At 38.4% G+C, this 20,484-nt stretch overlaps 1 protein-coding gene and 1 long non-coding RNA gene across 16 annotated transcripts in view; both read right to left on the bottom strand.

Annotated features, from left to right (window-relative positions):
* LOC146401835 (uncharacterized) overlaps window positions 1-1,786 on the bottom strand; it is a 44,075-nt gene extending 42,289 nt beyond the window's left edge. The window contains exon 1 of the long non-coding RNA XR_014811082.1: window positions 1,720-1,786. This is a non-coding gene — a long non-coding RNA (uncharacterized LOC146401835). The remainder of the gene's footprint in view (window positions 1-1,719) is intronic.
* Window positions 1,787-3,607: 1,821 nt separating this feature from the next.
* PCNX1 (pecanex 1) overlaps window positions 3,608-20,484 on the bottom strand; it is a 173,320-nt gene continuing 156,443 nt past the window's right edge. For all 15 annotated transcript variants that reach the window (XM_021099419.2, XM_021099421.2, XM_021099420.2 and 12 more), the window contains 6 exons: window positions 17,082-17,312; window positions 15,968-16,242; window positions 13,343-13,551; window positions 10,096-10,538; window positions 9,285-9,425; window positions 3,608-9,085 (listed from right to left, as the gene is read on the bottom strand). In XM_021099419.2, coding sequence (XP_020955078.2) covers window positions 8,945-9,085; window positions 9,285-9,425; window positions 10,096-10,538; window positions 13,343-13,551; window positions 15,968-16,242; window positions 17,082-17,312 — 1,440 coding nt within the window. In that variant the 3' untranslated portion in view covers window positions 3,608-8,944. The remainder of the gene's footprint in view (window positions 9,086-9,284; window positions 9,426-10,095; window positions 10,539-13,342; window positions 13,552-15,967; window positions 16,243-17,081; window positions 17,313-20,484) is intronic.

Here is a 20,484-nt window from a genome sequence, read left to right as displayed (position 1 = left end):
TATTCTTCATGTTATTTAGAAGTGCAAGGGCTGAGGATCTTGCAACTTTTAGAGCCAATTCCTAATTTTCTACTGGGCTTGCTGTGTTGGTCACAGGCTTGCCTTGGTGGTGACACCACACCATTTAATCCCTGGAGACACTGGAGCTTTCTCTTGTTTTGCTGCTTGTCATTTCTTTGGCCTCTCACCCATGGCCCAGATAACCTGTAGGTTTTCTTTCTGACCTGCATTCCCAGAGAATGATCTAATATAGGTTGAGAAACAGAGATGTTCACCAGGGACATGTTAGAACTCGTGCAAGCATATAGTTTTCCGGGTTCCATTAAGGAAAAGATATTATTCAAGTATTTTCTGCCACTTGTCCTCTGGCCCCTATTTTCAAAGACAAAGTAAGGCTAAGGTCTTACAAAATGAATCATAAGCCTCTGGACTAGATGGTTTTCAGGAAAATAAACCACGTTCTCATTCTACTCAGCTCCAAAGATAAATGAGCCTTTATGAAATCACCACTTGTCAAATTTTAGTGAAGTAATCAAAGAATATTAACACTTATCTGAAAAGGCTATTAAAATACTTTCTTCTCCTACTACATACATATATGAAGTCCGGTTTTCTTCATATACTTCAACCAAAATAATGTACTGCCACACACTGTATGCAGAAGTAGATAGGAGTTCAGATGTCTTATGCAGTTTTTAAAACGTAGAAGCACTCTTTTAAATAAAAATGCTATGCTGACATGTAATGAGTTCATTATTTATTACTTCACTTGGAAATAACATCATTAGTATTTAATTTCTAATGCAATAAATATAAAACTCATAAAGAAAAGCTCTCTGGCAGGGGGAGGACTCCACAATTTTTTTAAATGTAAAAACATTCCAAGACCAAAAAGTCTGAGATCTGCAGTCCTAGAAAAACCCAACTTACCAAAACTAACTAAAAAAAGAACCAGAAATCTAAATAGTCCTTTAGAAACTTATCATTAAAGGTTTCTTCCTAAAGATCATCCAATGTCAAGGTTATTTCACTGGTGAATTTTTTTTTTCCCCAAAAAGTTAAGGAAGTAAGTAATTTACATGAAGAAAAGTAGAAGCATGACGAGATGTAAGGCAGCCCCCGAGACTGGGGTGGGGCTATATCCAGCTCAGAGTCTCAGTTTCTGCCGACTTCCTGGTGTAGATCTGCTATAGATGCATACTAAAAGAAACGCCTTATTCCATAGGTGAGCTGTCTCTGTATCTTGAAAACAACACATGCAGTTGCTGAAAAGCTATGTATAGACCTGTTGCAGACCTTGAGGTCAGTACCTTCGCACACACTGTACAGCAACCTTACAGTTTTTGGTGGGGACCTGCGTTCAAGGCTAATCTCTGATTTGTCTGAGCCAATCATGGTGATTGTTCTGGTCAGTGACTGGTTGAGAAAATCAGGACTCAAGATGACTGGTTCAGGGTCTTGCGTATGTCAAATCTTACATTAATGAGATGCAAGGAGAAACACACTCAGGCTTCTGGGAGATTTTCCAACTCAAGAGAGGTAACAGGAAGTGTTTTGTTTTCTTCTGAATGATGATGTGTAAGGAATGAGGTCTAGAAACAGACATTTAGTTTCAGTCTGAAAAGAAAGCCAGTGTACATAGGAGGGCAGAGGTGAGAAAATTCCAGATACATGGAGCTGGAGTAACATGAATAAACCAACCCTGAAAGCCCAGCTTACCTTTCATCTTATAGTGAGCCCATCTCCTGTTTCAGCAACTTTGAGTTGGGTTTTTCTTTTCTTGCAACTGTAAGCATCCCAAGGAAATTAGTAGTTTAGAATTTACAATTTAAAGAAACAATTGTACAAAAAGTCACTCTCAAACTGATAAGCTAGACAAAACTGCATTTTGTCTAAAGAAAGGTAGCTTCACTGTTGAGTTCCTACTGGCACCTAATGTATTATTAACCGATAAACAACTGAGAAGTGGTGAGGGTATACACATGAGAGAAAACCCATGAAGAGCATTAAAAGCACAGGAAGCAAGCACTACTTTGTACCTGCTTAAATGCAGTGCTATCCCGTGATGCTGACTATTTATGAAGACAAGTCAAGAGTACTTATGTGCTTCATGATGGGACTAGAGACCTGGAGTAACCTTAGATGGGCCAGTTAGTATGTACTCAGACAAAGTTCTTGGGAGCAGAAAGGAACCCTGGACTGAAGGATGACTTTTCCCTTGGGGAACAGTTTCCTGGGCCCTGAGACTGAATGGTTTCTTAAGAAGCTTTTAGACAAGATGGATTCAATCTCTAGCCTCTTGCTGTTAATATATGTCCTGAGAAATTACAGAGCAATTCAGGGATCTCCTGGTACCAAATTACATTTTCCCCAGTATGAAGTTCAATTATATCTAGTTTCCTTTAATAAACACATATGAATGAGGCAAAAAGAAAATAAGACAAATATTTTGTAGAGTTAGCGCCAAATGAATACCCCCAAAGCCACCATTTGGTCATGTCCTTACTTCACAAGGTGCTTTTGACCTTTCCCAGAGGAAAAGCCACCCACATGGTGAGATTCACTGGCCAGAGGTCCACAAAATATTTCTGGATCTGTTAGGAGACTCTCTGGCTCTAAAATGAATGCAGTTTACTTACACAGAAAATCTCTTTCCTTGAAGATGTATTTCATTTAACCAGGATGTTTCCTGTCACCGGAAAGAAATACCATCCTTTAAGACTAAATACAATTCGGAGTTCCTGCTGTGCCTCAGCGGTAATGAACCCAAGTAGGATCCATGAGGATATGGGTTTGATCCGGAGCCTCACTCAGTGGATTAAGGACGCTGTGTTGCAGTGAGCTGTAGCGCAGGTTGGAGATGCAGCCTGGATTATGCGTTGCTGTGGCTATGATGTAGGTGGGCAGTTACAGCTCTGATTCGACCCCTAGTCTGGGAACCTACATGTGCTGTAGGTGTGGCCCTAAATAGACAAATACAAATAATAATAAAAGACTAAACACAACCCTTTCCAGTTGTACCACTGTGATCAGGGGCAAGAAGACAGCAAACTGTTTGGGATTTTGATGCAGAGGATACATAATCTGCACCCTGCTCGTCCTGGTTGTTACTTACAGTTAAAATGATTCACTAAAGGCTTAATAAGTGACTCCGTCAAGAGCACATGCATTCCCACTGTAGGTCAGCTTGCATTCTCTTCAGGTATTACACAAGAAGTCAGCAATTAGTACACACCCCAAGTTAGATTTGCCTGATTTTGATGACCATAACCTGATGTTCTTTCCATTTTCTGTACCGTAATTTAGTGTAAGAGTGAACATGTATACATTTTCATCATCCTACATGTTCCGTCCAATATTGTATCATTAATAGGACACATTCAGATAAGTTCAGAAGATGTAAACTACCACCTTTCTGCCAAGTGTGAAAAGACATCCTTTTATTATGAAATACACACATTTCTATTATAAGCTGAATCTCGTTTGTAGGATAAAGCTTCTGTTTAAAAAGACTATTTCAGAACCAAGTACATGTTTTGAAAATATGCTATGCAGAGCTTAATATGGTAAACTAATTTTTCTTAATCTGACAAAAATGGACAGAAGGTAAAATGAAAAAAATTTTATTTCCTCAGTGTTTTATCCACTGTCAATACTGTATATTTGATGCAATATATTTGCAAAGAAAAAACAATCTCAGCTTTTATTCTCCACTTTAAACAACTACAATATTTACAGGCTGTTTAGAATAACAAACACTCAGACGCGCGCGCACACACACACTCACAGACACACGTGAGTACATATATTCTTATCTCTGGTTTATACTGAATGCTGGTAGAGGCAATGAATACTTTCAGAGCCCATGGTCAGAAGAGTGAAACCCATTTCCTTCCTCCCACCTACCTTCCTAGAATTATCTCAGTATTCTTTCTTCCATTTTCTCATGCAGAGCTCATTGCCAGACTTGTACAGGGTTAAGATTATCATTCTTTACATTTTATTTAAACTATAATAAGCTTTAAAAAAGCATAAGCAGACATGATTTCCCCCGCATTTCTATTATTTTGGTTGTAGAATCAAGCTTCGTGTATAAAAAAAATCCTGTTTAACCACAATTACACTAAATCCAAGAGCCATCTGGAGCAGCCATCTCACTCTCTACCGCCACTCCCTTTTGAAGTCCAGGGTACCACCACCCATCTGTGCAAATAACAGGCAGGGATTCGTCCAAATCACAGTCTTAGATGACCTTCGTTCCTTCTAGCTTGGCTGCGCTGAATCATAAACTGTCAGGTACAGAGCTGAGGCACAAGAAAAACGGTAAAACCCTCTGTAACAGGTGTGTCTCAGAGCTGTCATAACCTTGTGATGGCACTCAGCCCTGGTTCCCCTGAAGAATGCTATGTTGCTTCTATAAAATGGCAGATAAGGAAGTTCAGCTCACAAATAGAACTTACTTTCTCTACTTCAGAAAGAATATGTGGCAATAAAGATAAATTCCTATTATACCTAATTCTTGACGAGATGACTCTGCTGAGGTGATTCAAAGCAGAAAACATACCTCTGTTTCAAGCAAAAAAAAAAAAAAAAATACTCCACTCACATTACTACCATACCTATTTGTATACTAATTAATTTCTTTCCAGTCTCAGTTCTCTCCTAAAAGGCGTAAGTGTATATCAACCAGATTTTTTTTTTAAAGAGAAATGAAGAAAAGAAAGGCTGATTTTTCAGTACTTAAATAAAAAACTATGTATATCCAACATGATATTAAAATGTATGCTGCACAAATACATAGTAATATCTAATTTTCTTCTTTCTCCAGATTAATAAACCTCAATTTCCACATTAGACTGAAAAAGAAAGTTCAATATTCGTTAACAGGTTCCAAGTGTCATCTTAGCTTTGACTGACATTGTTCTCTTCACTCATCTTGGAATGAAAGGAAAAGCCTCCAGAATAAAAACAGATGTTTTATACATCACCTCAACAAGGTATTGTGTCAAAGAAAAACCAACTGGGTTTGTATCCAAGCAGTCATTTTATGTGATTATATATATTATAAGAATTAATATGGAGGACTTTAAAAATTAAAAAAAAAAAACTTTGTCCATATACATGAGAAAGTAATGAAAATAAACCCAAAGGTAATTAACAATGTGGGCAGCAATGTACACTTTTGCAGCTAGTAAACATAAACTAAAGAATTCTCATGCAAAATTACAATTATGTTTCTCAAGTCACATATTTAGGAGGAAAGATTGTGAAAGTTAATTAAACGAAAAAGATGATTTTAGCCTCTGGGCAAATCATAAGTTTAAAAGACCCAGTTCTGGAGGAACATGACTCAGTGCAGCAAAATGTACCAAGTGGAGAATTTCTAATGAGAAGCAAAAGGATGCTGCTCAGAAGCAAGGTGGGATTTATTAAGGCTAAGCTACCCTTGCTTAGATCTGAGGCTGTTTTTTATACTTTGATATGAGATGGGAAAATAAACCAACCCAGGAAGAAAAATAGACCTTTTTAATGAGCTGTAGTTTACCACAGAAAAACTTGTATTTTTGTTGCCTGACATTTGGTACAGAGAGTAATTTTCCATTTTTCACTCAGGAGAGAAATCTTGTCTGACTAATTCTGTTTCAAGGATTTGAAGTATCTCAGATATACCTGAAATATTAAAAAAAAATACTTGAAATATTAAAAAAAATACTTCAAACCTAGTAGAGGTTAATCTTCTAGTAATGGAAAACTCAAAAAAAGGCAGGATACTGATGCAATTTGTTCACTAATTTCCTGAGAGTTTATTAATCTCTTCTTTTAAAAAATATAGAGCCTCACTGCCTACTCTCCCAAGTCCCTTAAGAATCAACATATTAATCTAGACTCTTGGAAAAATTACAGTTCTTTAGGAAAAAGTGAACGTGTTAGAAAATGATTTTTACTACTGAATAAGAAGAAATCAAAAAGGTAATTTATAACTTATTCCAAAACTCTCTGTAAAGAGGGAAAAAAAAAACAAAACAAAATCAAACAAGAAAAAAGTGAGAACTATACCAATAAAACTATTTAAAGCAAAATTTTAAGAAGTTAGTGTTTTAATTAACCTATTTTTACTTTCAAATGATGGAACACAAAGTTTTGGCAACTGTGAACTAAAGACGCTAATATATGTATACTGGGGTCTTGCATACTAATGAAAAAGGTTAAGCAGGGAATCTAAACAAGTAGTTCACCACTCTCCAAGGGGGTGTGGGGTGGGGGGACAAGGTTGAATAAGACATATATGATCAATTTCACCTACGAAAGTGTGTATATTTTCATATAATAATGGAGGTCAAATTATCCTTAAGACAGGAATACTTCAATTAACAATACTTCTCCTGATGTAATTATTAGAAAAGTATTACGATTTAAAAAGACTAATTTAAAAAAAAAAAGGCTCCCTTTAGGGCTCCTAATTCATAAATTCACTAAAAGCCTATGTGATAACAAAGTTCAACTTGTTTTGAGAAAAGTTTTCATTAGCTGATACCCTAAATCAAGACCCAAATACATATGTTCTGTATAAAATCTAGTCTTCCATCTGAAATCTGACTTTTTATAGTGTGTGTGATGTATTTAATAATTGACAGCAGGGGACTAGGAATAAAAATAATTCTAGCCCTCTGATTGAATCACCTGAAGTTCAGATTTTTTCTTTTTTCCCTGTATAGGAAAATGAATTATCTTCCATTTAAGACTGAAAAGGCTCCACTTATCTTCTCTTTGAGGCAGTGACCACAAAGAGATCATATTTGTCTCAGAAAGGGAACAAGCAGCAGGGAGCATAATTCCCTCCAGAAGATTTTAAATAATATAAATAGACAGATCAAACATCCAGTTTCAGAAGAAAAAAAAAAAATAACCGAAACCTTAATGGCATATTGTAGATTTGCCAAAATGAGGCAAATTCAGAATACAATGACAGTATCAGAAAAATACATTTTAACTGGTCAATTTAGAAAGGCTACCCTTTGTGTGAAGGTTTAGTAAATCATTTGACAACTGTTTTTTCAGCAGTAAATCTTGCAAAGTGCTAAGTCTGGAAATGTCAGCACGAGGCACCTTGGGTCCTGAATAAGCACAAACATTTTAAATTAGGAAAAGTAAACAGGTTTTGGAATAAAAATGCAGTAAGATGCTATATGTTAGCTATTCACTTCCCTAGTGTTCATTCCTTCTACTGAAGTATTATGTAATACTGTAAGATCTACATCAGAATGAGCAGAAAAAACAGTTTCTCTCTCCTGTCGCCTCATCAAAAAATACTTCAAACCTGTGCTGCCCAATACAGTAGCCACGAAGCACGTGGCTAGCGAATGCCTGAAATACAGTGAGGACCACATGCTGGACAGGAACACTTTAGACAGGATGGAGTCAACAAACTGTATGGCCGAAATTAGTTCCACCTGTTTCTTTGGAGGTTCCCCTCACAGGGGCCAGAAAGATGGCTGCTCCTAAATGCTCAGATGTGCAGTCTCCTTTGGAACGCTACACAAAAAAAGTTTTCTGAAAGATTTAAAAAACGTCGTACATTGAAAATTAAACCTTAACTGCGGTTCCCACCTAGTCCAATTGTAAATCTGAGTTATATATTTCCCTGAATACATACATTTTTAAAAAATGAATAAAATTTAAGCTATGAGACAACATATGAATTAAGTCAATTTCATCACAGTTATAAATATTTCAAATTACAGCTATACACTATAAATCACAGGAAATAAAATTCAAGTAATAGAACAAGAAGAGAGGAGGAAAGTAAAAGGCAAAGTTATTAAAGAGGGATGTAACAATAAGAACTGCACCGTTTGGATAATTTTGTTTGAAAACATTTTACTTGATTAACTGAATTGCATGTGAATAACTTCAAGAGCTAAGAACTCTTAACATAAAAGGCAATCAATCCTTTCTTTAAATTCCTGGACGTTCATCTTCTTTGAAAAGCAAAAGTATTTTCTTCCCAGAACTGACTCCAGCAGAGCTTGCCTGCCCCAAGGGGGAGCAGCAGAGGAGCCGGGGCACATATAGCGCTGGAGCCCATCTGAAATGTGGACACAGGGGCCGGCAGGGGTGTTCACAGGACCAAGTCACGGACTACTGGCTCCGGGAAATGCCACTGATGAAGCTATGTGTATCTTGAGATTAAGTATGCATTTTAAAGGAAACATCCAATGTACTGGCATGAAGTACGGACTACTAAAGAAAAACTGAGCAGCACAGTTCCTGCTACATAAGGAAAGGGAAGGGGTTAATCCCAAAGGCAATTTAAATAATGGTATTTTATTTTTATATATAAATAAACGTTCTGAGAAATCTCAGATTTTAGTGCATTGTAAAAAATTAGTGCAGTTTTTTTCATTAAAGTTTTTAGCGCTCAAGGAATAAGATAAATCTATGTCTGTTCAGAGTCTCTTTCACTGTACATTAAACTTTTACACTGCTGTACGTCAAACTGAGAGCTTCTACACTGGTCTGTTTTTAAAAATCAAAGTAAATGGATTTTGTGTTCTATGACAAAACGTGGCAATTATTTTTGGCAAAGAAATTAGAAAAATATGAGATCATAGTTTAGAAATCAAGAGTTTGTTGATTTAAAGCATAGGCAATGCATAGGAAAAAATTTTTTTAAGGATGTATTTTAACAGAAATTTATCCTTCATGCAAAATGTTTTCTCAGCAGCTAACTTAAAAAAATATTTCAGCTTTATTTGGGGATGGAGACAGGACAGGAGTCAGGGTGAGGGGCGAAGGAGTGGTGCTTAACCAAACCAAGCCCACTTTATGTTCAAGTCTCTCCTACAGGATCAAAGTGGTACCTGCAGGCATCTTCTGCTCTCCCCTTTTTTCCCCAAAGTCTTGGAGTTTTGAGGGAAAAGAAATGAAGTTATAAAACACTGGCTCACACTTCAGCCCCAAGTTCTAGTACCCCAGTTTCAATTACTGTCACGTATTTATCTTCAATCTGGACCAGAAGGACTGTCTTGTCGATGTGGGATCTAGTACCTGGATCTCTGCTGCAAGGCACCCATCGGTGAATCACCTAATGATCCAGAATAAAAGAAGCAGTTAGTGGCAGAGACCCTGAACACACTCACAGACTCAATCCTTAAGATTAGAGGTAGTGATCCAGTTAGATAATTAAGCAAAAGTACAGAAATTGGCTAACAACATAACATGCATACCAGTCAGGCTACACAAAAGTCAGAGCACCAGACAGCTGGCTTCGTAAGAGAACTTACATGGCCTTCCATGCCCTCCTGAGGACTCCAGTCTTTCCAGCTGTTTCTCCCAGCTTTTAACCGAATACCCTCATCAGGCCACTGCAGCTCTTTCCTTTTTGACAGGTTGATCCCATCCAGAATTTGACTGGGATCCACAATCTACATTGCAAATAGATACGGATCATTTCCAACTCATTTTCCCCTTGATAATGAAATATTATATATCCCAAAGAACACTTCTTTCATGGTACTCTTTGTGTCTCAAATTCTCCACTGCCTATAATGGAATACAAAACAATCCATAGTCATCTGAATTCCTTTTAGCCCACTGAGAGACCTTACTACACTGGCACATGATAATGGCTGAACAGGAAACAAATACTATCAGTGAAAAACTGCTTGCTTTCAGTTTTTACACTGGCAGAAACTTTTTTTCAACATTGAAAAATGCTCCAGTCTTGGGAGTTCCCGCTGTGGCTCAGTGGGTTATGAACTTGACTAGGAACTATGAGGATGTGCGTTCCATCCCTGGCCTTGCTCAATGGGTGAAGGATCCTACATTGCTGTGAGTTGTGGTATAGGTTGCAGATGCAGCTCAGATCCCCCGTTGCTCTGTGGCCGGCAGCTGCAGCTCTGATTTGACCCGTAGGCCTGGGAACTTCCATATGCGACAGGTGCAGCCCTAAGAAGCAAAAAAAAAAAAAAAAAGTTCTAGTCTTAGACTAAGTAGTACAAGGTATATTTCCAAAAGAGTCTTTTACTCAAAATACAAAAAATAAAAACTACTGAGTAAGAGAAACAGTGCAATTAGAACCCTGGGCTTACTCACTTGGACTCTGTAAATCACCTCCCCCTTTTTGGCATGTGAATTATTGGCAGGACTTAAGGTGTTGCCGGGCTGTGTGTCAGAGATGCTGCTCTGACCTCCATCTGTCCCCAGAAAGCCCACGAGGGTGTGGTGTTTGCAGGCTGGGATGCTTTGGCTGGAGCTGCTAGAGGAAGGCAGGCCGTGCTGCACACAGGCCATGCCACTCTGACTGGAGGGTTCCATCTGGTTCACCATGGACAGGCGGGACTGGATGGATGACGGTAAGTTTCGAAGTGATATCTGGCTAGTGGAAGAGCGCCGACAAGGCACAAATCCCGTGGTGGACATCCGGAGAGATGAGTGCCGGCTGCTATAGCAGTATGAAGACTGGCTAGCCACGGAGGCCCGGGCAGGGGACTGTCTGACCAGGCCGGACTGCACAGAGTGAGAGCTGTGGCTAGTGCCTGGGGACAAGAGACAACAGCAATATTCATTCTAAGTGCAACGATTCTAATACTATTTACTTCTCTTAGTTTCTAAGACTTACTCCCTTAAAGCCGCTCATCCTAAATTTGCTGGTGAATTTATATACCTAAGACTTTTTTCTTTTTTGGCCAACCCGAGGTATACAGAGTTCCCCGGCCAGCGACCAGATCTGAGCCACAGCTATGACCTAAGCTGCAGCTGTGGCAGCACCAGATGCTTAACCCACTGCGCCGGGCTATGGATCGTACCTGTGTCCCAGTGCTCCCAAGATGCCGCCAATCTTATTGCACCACAGTGGGAACTCCTACACTAAAGACCTTTAAAGTTGCCAAAAAGAAATGAATATCTGAGATGTTTTCTTACATGATTTTATAATATAATGTTTATTTGCTGAAGCTTTAAAAAATCCAAATTCTGGGTATAAAAAAAATTAAATAATTTACAGCAAATAGCACATTTTAGGGTTGAGATAAACCCTAAAATTTCTTTAAATGTTTCAGAATAACAAGAATACCTCTTTACTACATTAGAAATGAAATATCTCATAAAAATGACACAGTGAGAAATATTTATTTATTTATTTATTTTTATTTTTTTGTCTTTTTGCCATTTCTTGGGCCGCTCCCGTGGCATATGGAGGTTGCCAGGCTAGGGGTTGAATCGGAGCTGTAGCCACCGGCCTACGCCAGAGCCACAGCAACGCGGGATCCCAGCCTTGTCTGCAACCTACACCACAGCTCACGGCAACGCCGGATCGTTAACCCACTGAGCAAGGGCAGGGACCAAACCCGCAACCTCATGGTTCCTAGTCGGATTCGTTAACCACTGCACCACGACGGGAACTCCGAGAAATATTTATTAATGATCTACTATGTGGCAAGCTTTGTAACGACTATTTCCCAAAGTGGTGAGTATTAATGCCCTTTCGATCTATTCCAATGACAAGCTAACCTACCTGAAGACACAGTGAGGCTGTACCGTAATTTCACAGACACTAAGGGATTACTACTAAATATGAACAACCAGTGATGCTGAATCTCAGGTTCTTCAAATGGCTTAATATGAGTCTTCAGCTTTGTGACGATTATTAAAAAATGAATATTAATTACACTGAAAAATAATTACATGGACTTTTTATCTGAAAATAAAAAAAGCTTGGAGTTCCCATCATGGTGCAGCGGAAATGAATCTGACTAGGAATCATGAAGTTGTGGGTTCGATCCCTGGCCTTGCTCAGTGGGTTAAGGATCCGGCGTTGCTGTGTAGGTTGCAGATGAGGCTTGGATCCCGAGTTGCTGTGGCTCTGGTGTATGCCGGCAGCTATAGCTCTGATTAGACCCCTAGCCTGGGAATCTCCATATGCTGCGGGTGCAGCCCTTAAAAGACAAAAGATAAAAGACAAAAAAAAAAAAAAAAAAAAAAAAAAAAAAAAAAAAAAGGAAAGAAAAAGAGCTAATCAATTTAAGAGCAAAAGGTACATTTAAAGAAGCACATTGGAAGCTTTAGGTGTTCACTCAGGAGGTTAAAAAAAAAACATACGAAACATTAATCACACGCTTGTCGGGAGTTTCACCAATACCAGTGCCATTGGATTTTTTTAAAAACTGAAGAAAATGTTTTAAGATTTCATCTGGTCCATGTGAATGGGGGTGGGGGGAGACAGTGCTGGATCAATTGACCAGTCATGGGAATAGGTGAAATCTGAGTCCTGCTCCATCCCAGGTAGACTACAGTACTCATTAAAAGGTTAATTAGAAAAAGAATACTTTCCTTTGGGATAAGGAAAATTTTCTTGAATAGGATACAGAAAGTATTAACTATAAAAGGAAAAAAGATGAGCAAATTGCTCTACACAAAAATTACAATTTCTCAGCCAAAAAAAAAAAAAAAAAAAAAGAAAAAAGAAAGCCACTCTTCATGGAAGAGAATGAAAAGCCAAGACACAGAATGGAAAAAGGTATTTGTAGTGCAGAAAACTGTTACGGAGCTTCAATCCAGCATATACAAATATAAATAAGGAAACGAAAGAAAAGATAGACTTAAACATGCACTTCAAAAAGAGCTGATAAACTCATTTAAAAGTTTCCAACCTCAGGTAGCAGAGTTACGCAAAATACAATTCAGCTAAAGACCACCCCCTTCTCCTGTCTCTCTGAGAGAGGTGGGAATGATAATACTCAAAGGTGTACATTCCTACATACGACTAATGAGAGTATGAATAGGTTAAAAAAAACTCTGGGAAGATTTCTGGCATTATTATGAGTCTTAAAATATTCTCACAATCTTTGAATATTATGAGTCTTAAATATTCTCACAATCTTTGACTTGATTCCATTTATAAAGTTTCCAGCCTAAGAAAATAATTATGAGTCTTAAATATTCTCACAATCTTTGAATATTATGAGTCTTAAATATTCTCACAATCTTTGACTTGATTCCATTTATAAAGTTTCCAGCCTAAGAAAATAAGTGACTGTAAAGATTTATATACAGATGATTTCAACATTCAGATGAAACCAAATCATCGTTCAACAGGGTTAAATTATATTAAAGATCATTAGCCTTGAAAAATACTTTCGAAGAAATGTTATTTCAAGTAATATATGTTTACGTATTTATGCAATGATTAAAATAAAAAAGTAGGATAATGTCCAATGGGAATCAAATAAAATTCTATTATATATTTCTAAGCAGGTAATGTGCTATCCTTTTCATACACACATACTGCCTGGACCCCATGGTTAGAGACTAACATGACATACATCACTGGGTTTCACATTACCTAGTGTTGGAGGGAAGGAGGTGACAGGAGGATGGAGTCCTGCTCCCGAGGATCCCTGGCCTGGGTTTCCAGTGCCCCCTTGGGACACATTGCTGTGGGCGTCATTGGCAGTTGTTGCATTGTTACTAGTGCAGGAAGTTCCACCTCCAGTGTCAGAGTCTTCAATATTGCCACCACTGTTACATCCAGCTCCACAACCTTTTCTTAACCTAGGAACAAATACCAGTAGTAAGCACTGTCCCAAGATCACTTCAAGGCAGGTATTTTAATCCTTTTCTAGCAATTCTGCATATTGAATGCTACTAATGTTCATCTTTGAGAGTCTTCATGGGAATCAATATTAGGAACCATTCTTCCCAATGGATCTCACTTTTATACTCTGTATCATCTTTCCTATGTCCACTCTAACAAAGAACTTTACATAAAAAATTGTATCATTAAGATCTCAGCTGGAGAAGTTCCTGTCCTGGCTCAGCAGAAAAACCAATCTGACTCGTATCCATGAGGATGCAGGTTTGATCCCTGGCCTCACCCAGTGGGTTATGGATTAGGTGTTGCTATGAGCTGTGGTGTAGGTCACAGATGCAGCTCGGATCTGGCATTGCTATGGCTGTGGTGTGGGCTAGCACCTGCAGCTCTGATTTGATTCCTAGACTGAGAACCTCCACATGCTGCAGATGCAGCCCTAAAATTAAAAAAAAAAAAAAAAAAGGAAAAAAAAGATCTCAGTTGGATACAGAATTCTTGCCAGTGTATACAACCCAAGAAAACCTAACTGATTTAAATTATTTTATGTTGTAGTACACCTAAAGAAAGCTGCTGAAATAATTTTTCTTTAAGTGTAGGGTGACCAACTCTTGCGGTTTTCCCACGACTGTCTGAGTCTGACACCAAAAATCTGCATCCCAGAAAACCCTCAGTCCTGGGCAAACAAGGCAATTCCAGATCAACACCTATTTTTTGAAAAAATAAATAAATAAAAAAAATTTTTTTGGACACTACCCTGGTTTGTATTCTTCCTTCTGTCTGAATAGGGGTTGATGTTAAAATGGTGAAATTTTAATTGGTACAACTACTATAGAAAAGAGTATGGAGATGCCTTAGAAAACTAAGTATAGAACTATTATATGACACAGCAATCCCACTCTTGGGCATATATCTGGACAAAACTTTCCTTGAAAAAGACACATGCACCTATATGTTCATTGCAGCTCTATTCCCAATTGCCAAGATGTGGAAACAACCTAAATGTTCATCAACAGATGAATGGATTAAGATGTGTATATATACACATTGGAATACTACTCAGCCATAAAAAAGAACAAAATAATGCCATTCGCAGCAACATGGATGGAACTAGAGACTCTCATATTGTGTGAAGTAAGTCAGAAAGAGAAAGACAAATACCATATGATATTACTTATATCTGCAATCTAATACATGGCACAAATGAACCTTTCCATAGAAAAGAAAATCATGGACTTGGAGAACGGACTTGTGGTTGCTAAGTGGGGGGGTGGAGGGAGTGGGATGGACTGGGAGTTTGGGGTTAACAGATGCAAACTATTGCCTTTTGAATGGATAAGCAATGAGATCCTGCTGTATAGCACTGGGAACTATATCTAGTCACTTACAATGGAGCATGATAATGTGAGAAAAAGAATGTATGTGTGACTGGGTCACCTTGCTGTACAGTACAAAGTTGACAGAACACTGGAAACCAGCTATAGTGGAAAAAATAAAAATCATTTAAAAAATGGTGAAATTTTACTCTTTAATAATGGGTATTCCTGAAAGAGTTTAAAAACACCTATTTGAGAGTTTGTTACTCTAATCATATTTTTCCTAGGTTCTGATATTTAAGGATCTGAACAACGACACTTTTTATTTTGGCCATGCCCATGGCATGTGGAAGTTGCTGGGCCAGAGAGTGAACCGGGGCTACAGCAGTGACAATGCTGGATCCTTAACCTGCTGAGCCATAGGGAACTCCTTGAATATCAACTCTTAAGAAACTGAAAACATTCTGTGATTTTCCTTTACTATTCAGTTACTTATGATGATGCTCCTATTACCATATATCATAATTTACTAGACAAAAGGCAGAGGAAAAATTCATGTGTATACTTGGAGACAAGACAGATTTGAGATGTGAGTGTTGGGCAGACTGTTAAAATGGCAACAGTAATTGTATCCCCACATCTCACAAGTAGGAGCTTCAACATGTACAGTGTGCTCCCCCTACTGCTGGAACGGAATGAATAAAGAACCTAATCCACTTGTACAAGTTTGTTATTCTTCTTGATTTTGCCTTTTGCTGACCCACACATTCTAATAGTAGTGATATACTGTAATGGAGAATTTAAAAAATTAAGGAGAGGGAACAGTTCAAGATTCTACTAAATGCTAGAGCAGCAGTTCCTGACTAGAGCTGTACATTAGATTTACCTAATAACAGTTTGAAGATGCAACTGCTCGGACTCTATTTCCTGAAGCTCAGGTAGGTTTATACTGTGTCATGGTATCTGTATTTCTTCTGCAAGTTTTCCAGGTGATGCTAACGCACACTGCCTCCATGAGGAGGGTATGGACCCACCACCAGAAAAGACAAATCGTATGGCTCACCTGTGCCAGGTTGACACTATAAAGTTTCGGATATTTCCCAAACTGATAGGTCCCCCAAGAATTTCTTTAAGCTGTTCATGGCTGTCAGAGTAAGAAGTTGTCAGGGGTGAAACAAAGATTGGGTAGCCAATAGGCTGATCACAAGATGAGTTGATCATGTTTCTCAGTGCTTGCTTGGCATTTTGGATGCTACCTCTCTCTGGGTTACGATTACGTAGAAAAACAAGCTCCTGCTGTTGCCCTGCCCAAAGGCCTCGGACACACTCCTTATTCACCTGAAAACCAGAACATGCAAGAATTAGGTTAAGGGGCCAAGAAGGACCTTTACATAAAGAGAAGAACAGAAACAGGAAGGCTATAAAGGACATTATGATAGCCAACTGTGACACGTAGGAGACATCCGAATAGGAGTTAACTGTTCCACTGTCATTAGGCTGCTAAATAATAAGCAGCTGCAGGGCTCTTCCCTCCACTCTGTCTTGTAAACATATCAAGTTAAATGTAGTCCATTTCATTTTCCAAATTGGTGAAGCACTGATTTTTATAACTGAGAAAATAGATACTTTTGATAGAAATGAGAGGCAACAAAATGGAGAGCTGAAAGGATGTTTGTGATTTAGGAGGCTGATTAAAAGAAAAAAAAATAAACCATTATAAATTATCAAAATAAAATTTCAGAGATTAAGCTGCCTAAAACCAAGATATTTAAAATACCAACTAAACAAAAACAAAAAAATCAAGTTAAAGAGTGAACCATTTATAGTGAGGAATCGATCACTATTAAATACGAGCTACAGTATTATTTTGCAACATAGGAATCATATTAGCAATACAGTGCTGACACTTTAAGAAGTGCTAACCAAAGAGCACTCACATATCACAGGCAAAAAGTCCACCAAAATAGAAACGAACCAAAAATTTAAGGCTTTATGGCACATGAGAAGATTTCAGAGGACAGAGTAAATTACTGACAAATTAAGTGCTCATAAACAGTAAATATTAACGTAGTATGGCCACTTTTTTCCTATAAAAGTTTCAATTACTGTTTAAAAATCTGGAAAAGGCTATCTACGTCCCATTTTTTCAGAAGCAAACAAATGCCTGGCAAACGTACTTTGATGACCCTGAAGCTAAGGTGGCGCCTGTTGAGCATGATGATCTTGTACTCGTTGGTACCATCGTCCATGACGTGCCGCAGCGCCAGCAGGGAGGGAGAGTTGGCCAGGACCGCACTCCGCCATGCAGGGTCCCCCTCGTGCGCTATGACAAGGTTTTTCTCATGAGACACGATGGCTTCATAGAGCACAGTAGGGTCATCATACTCATCCGGAGAAGTGAAATGGTCCTACACACAGAGATTAAAAATTTACCTTTTTTAGGAAAAGAAGAGAATGACTTCTAGAATGATGAAAGTTTCTGTAATTACTAAATCAATTACTACATTAAATGTCTTAAAAACTGGTTTATATATTTCATATCTGCACACATGTTAGTATTATCTAGAGGTAAATTACAAAGCCTTAAATGTATCCAGGTTAGGAATGAGCTCATTACTGTTATACTACTTCTGTAAATCCCTCAATCCAACTCCATCCTCTTAAGTTTAAGCTAAATCACTTTTATTTATTTTATATATTGTTTCCTTCATTCAAGTTGGTTTTTCATATTTACATATTATTTTTTCTGTTAAAGAATGAGTTCGCTGTTTTCAGTTAAGGAAGGCTAAAACTACATAAACGTTGTCTGAGTTATGTTTAACTATGTGCTTTTTTTTTTTTTTACATAAAGCCACTAGAATGATTCTAGTATACTGTTTTACCCAGCTTCTTACCTAGTTAAGATAAGGCTCAAAGCTATGGGTCCTAGTCCTAGAGAAGCTAGTAAAGTCTTCCCTAAAAAACCTTGTGGTCTTATTAACTACTCATCCATCTGATAAGTAGTTAGTTAATGTCTACCATGTGCAAGATTCTATGGCAGGCGGCATGGGTGAAACACAGGAGTACATGAAACGTATCACCCATTCAGAAACCTTCAAATTAACAAAGGCTATAGGACATACACCCAAATAACTGTAACACAAATCTGGATTTCTGAAATGGTGTGTTATTAAGGAAACACAACTATTGTATCAACTGCCTTCATATTTATGGTTGCGAGATTGATTAGTGCTTACATCCAGGTTAAGTACACATTTGTGCCCTAACCAATCGATTGGAATGTGTGCTATCTGGAGAGGCTAGTGAGAGCAAAAAGGCCATTCCCCGAGGAAGCCCCTCCAAGCTGGGGGTTCACCTACATGAGAATAATGTAAGTATGCACTGGACACATGAGTACACACTGTAAAATGTTCTCCAATGTACACTTTCATCTAATTCCTACAACCTTGTCAAACAGGTTGAGCAGGTAATACCAGCATTTCATAAATATCAAAACTGAAGCTCAAAGAGTATTAGCTGCTTCTTAGGTTTATAAAATTAGTAAATGACTATAATCCCAGGGCTTGAACACCTTTTTTTAGAGTACTTCTTCATTCTCATTCTTTAAATTTTATGATTATAAAAGTTAAATGAAAAACCTTTCAAGTCCAGTTGATGTGATTAGTGAAAGCTACACAATGCAGGTAGGTGGCTTTGAGCTGGATCTTAAAGAATGAATGCAATCTCAGTGGATGGGGATATGGCCAAGTGTGGGAAAGGGAAAGGGCTCCAGGTGAGACAACCTGCTAGTGCTTCGTCCAGACTTCTTTTACCAGGCTGGTGCACTCCTCTCTCCACTGCTCTGAGTGCTAGCTGCCAGGAGCCCAGAGATGTCTCTTCTTCCAAGAGCTGCCTTCACAGCTTGATGGAGTTGCCAGGTAAGAAATGCCAGAGGAGGGTTTTTCTCCCCTTGGTTGTGGGGTGTTCAAGGTAACTTAACTCAACATAACTTGGAGATATGCACACTCCAGAGCTCCCTTTAGAATCTAGTGAAAGCTAGAATTCAGCTAAAAGACATTTTGCTGAGCTTCTTCCCCACTTTGATCACTTCCTTATAAATTTTCCTGGGGGCATCCCCTCAATTAATCTCTTGCACAAGAATCCTGGACTTAGAGTTCACTTTCCTATAGTAGAAGATAGCTAGATGTCATAGAATGTGCTCTCTTTCAGCAAGTTCAATTACAGAAGAAATGACATCATTGTATAGTAGTATCTGTAAAATTATTTGAATGGGGAGTTCCCATTGTGGTGCAGTGGAAATGAATCCGACTAGTAACCATGAGGTTGCAGGTTCGATCCCTGGCCTTGTTCAGTGGGTTAAGGATCTGGTGTACCATGAGCTATGGTGTAGGTCACAGATGCGGCTCGGATCTGGCATTGCTGTGGCTGTGGGGTAGGCCGGCATCTATAGCTCTGATTCAACCCCTAGCCTAGGAACTTCCATACACCACGGGTGTGGCCCTAAAAAGCAAAAAAAAAAGATTTCTTAAATTAAATACAAAATTAGTTTTCAAATAAATTTTAAAAATGTCCCCAATTATTCTAGGAAAAGTCTTCAGAAACAGGAGCTCCTGCTATGGTGCAAGGGGATCTGTCATGTGTTGGGAGCTGCTGGGACTTGGGTTCGATCCCCAGCCCAGCACAATGGGTTAGGGATCCAGTGTTGCTGCAGCTTGTGGTTTAGATAGCAGCTTTGGTGCTGATCTGATCCATGGCTTGGGAGCTCCATATGCCGCAGGGCAGCCAAAAATGACCAAAAAAGTCTTCAGAAGCATTTTAGAAATATACTTGCATTATGAGCAGGAAATATTTTTTGAAAACAATGAAATTCACTTAACAAACACTCGTTGGCCACCAAGCATTGTGCTAAGCAATGAGCAGAGAGTAACAAAAGTTATGCTAGTCCTCAAAGAGACCCCAGATTATAAGATTTTCACTTACAGTATCTCCTGTAAACCGAGATGGAACTAAAATAAGCCAGTTACAGTCTAACAACCAAGTAAATCCTTAAAGAGAATAGTAATGATGTTTTACAAAATGATTAAATAGAGGATAAGAGAGAACATATCAAAAGGACAATTTGCTTGATTTCTCTGAGTTTTGGTTACTCTTCACCTACAAACCTGAGATTAAAATAATTTTCTAGGTTGTGGGTAATATAACATGTATGAGAGCACTGGTACATTACAGGGCACTCTAAAATACCATACAGATAATAATTTCAATTTCTCAAGTAAAAACATAACACATTAGATTGGTAAATTAAAAAATAAAAAAGAACTATAAAGGAGAAAATAAAAAGTTAAAAAAAAATACCTATGAAGTGGCAAAGCACACTATCAGACCGTCTGAAACAAAAGAGAAATTTTGTATTTTTAGCTCTCTGGGAGCAGAATTTTTTTTTTTTTTTTTTGTCTTTTTGCCCTTTCTAGGGCTGCTCCTGTGGCACACAGAGGTTCCCAGGCTAGGGGTCCAATCAGAGCTGCAGCCGCCAGCCTGTGCCAGAGCCACAGCAACGCGGGATCCAAGCCTCGTCTGCAA

The sequence above is a fragment of the Sus scrofa genome, chromosome 7 (assembly GCF_054392235.1).
Source record: "Sus scrofa isolate SSC_HxYL_T2T_F1_AM1 chromosome 7, Sscrofa_HxYL_maternal_Yorkshire_Landrace_v2.0, whole genome shotgun sequence".
Taxonomy (NCBI): domain Eukaryota; kingdom Metazoa; phylum Chordata; class Mammalia; order Artiodactyla; family Suidae; genus Sus; species Sus scrofa.
The sequence above is the reverse complement of the archived record's forward strand: the minus strand, read 5'-3'. Positions and strand labels throughout refer to the sequence as shown.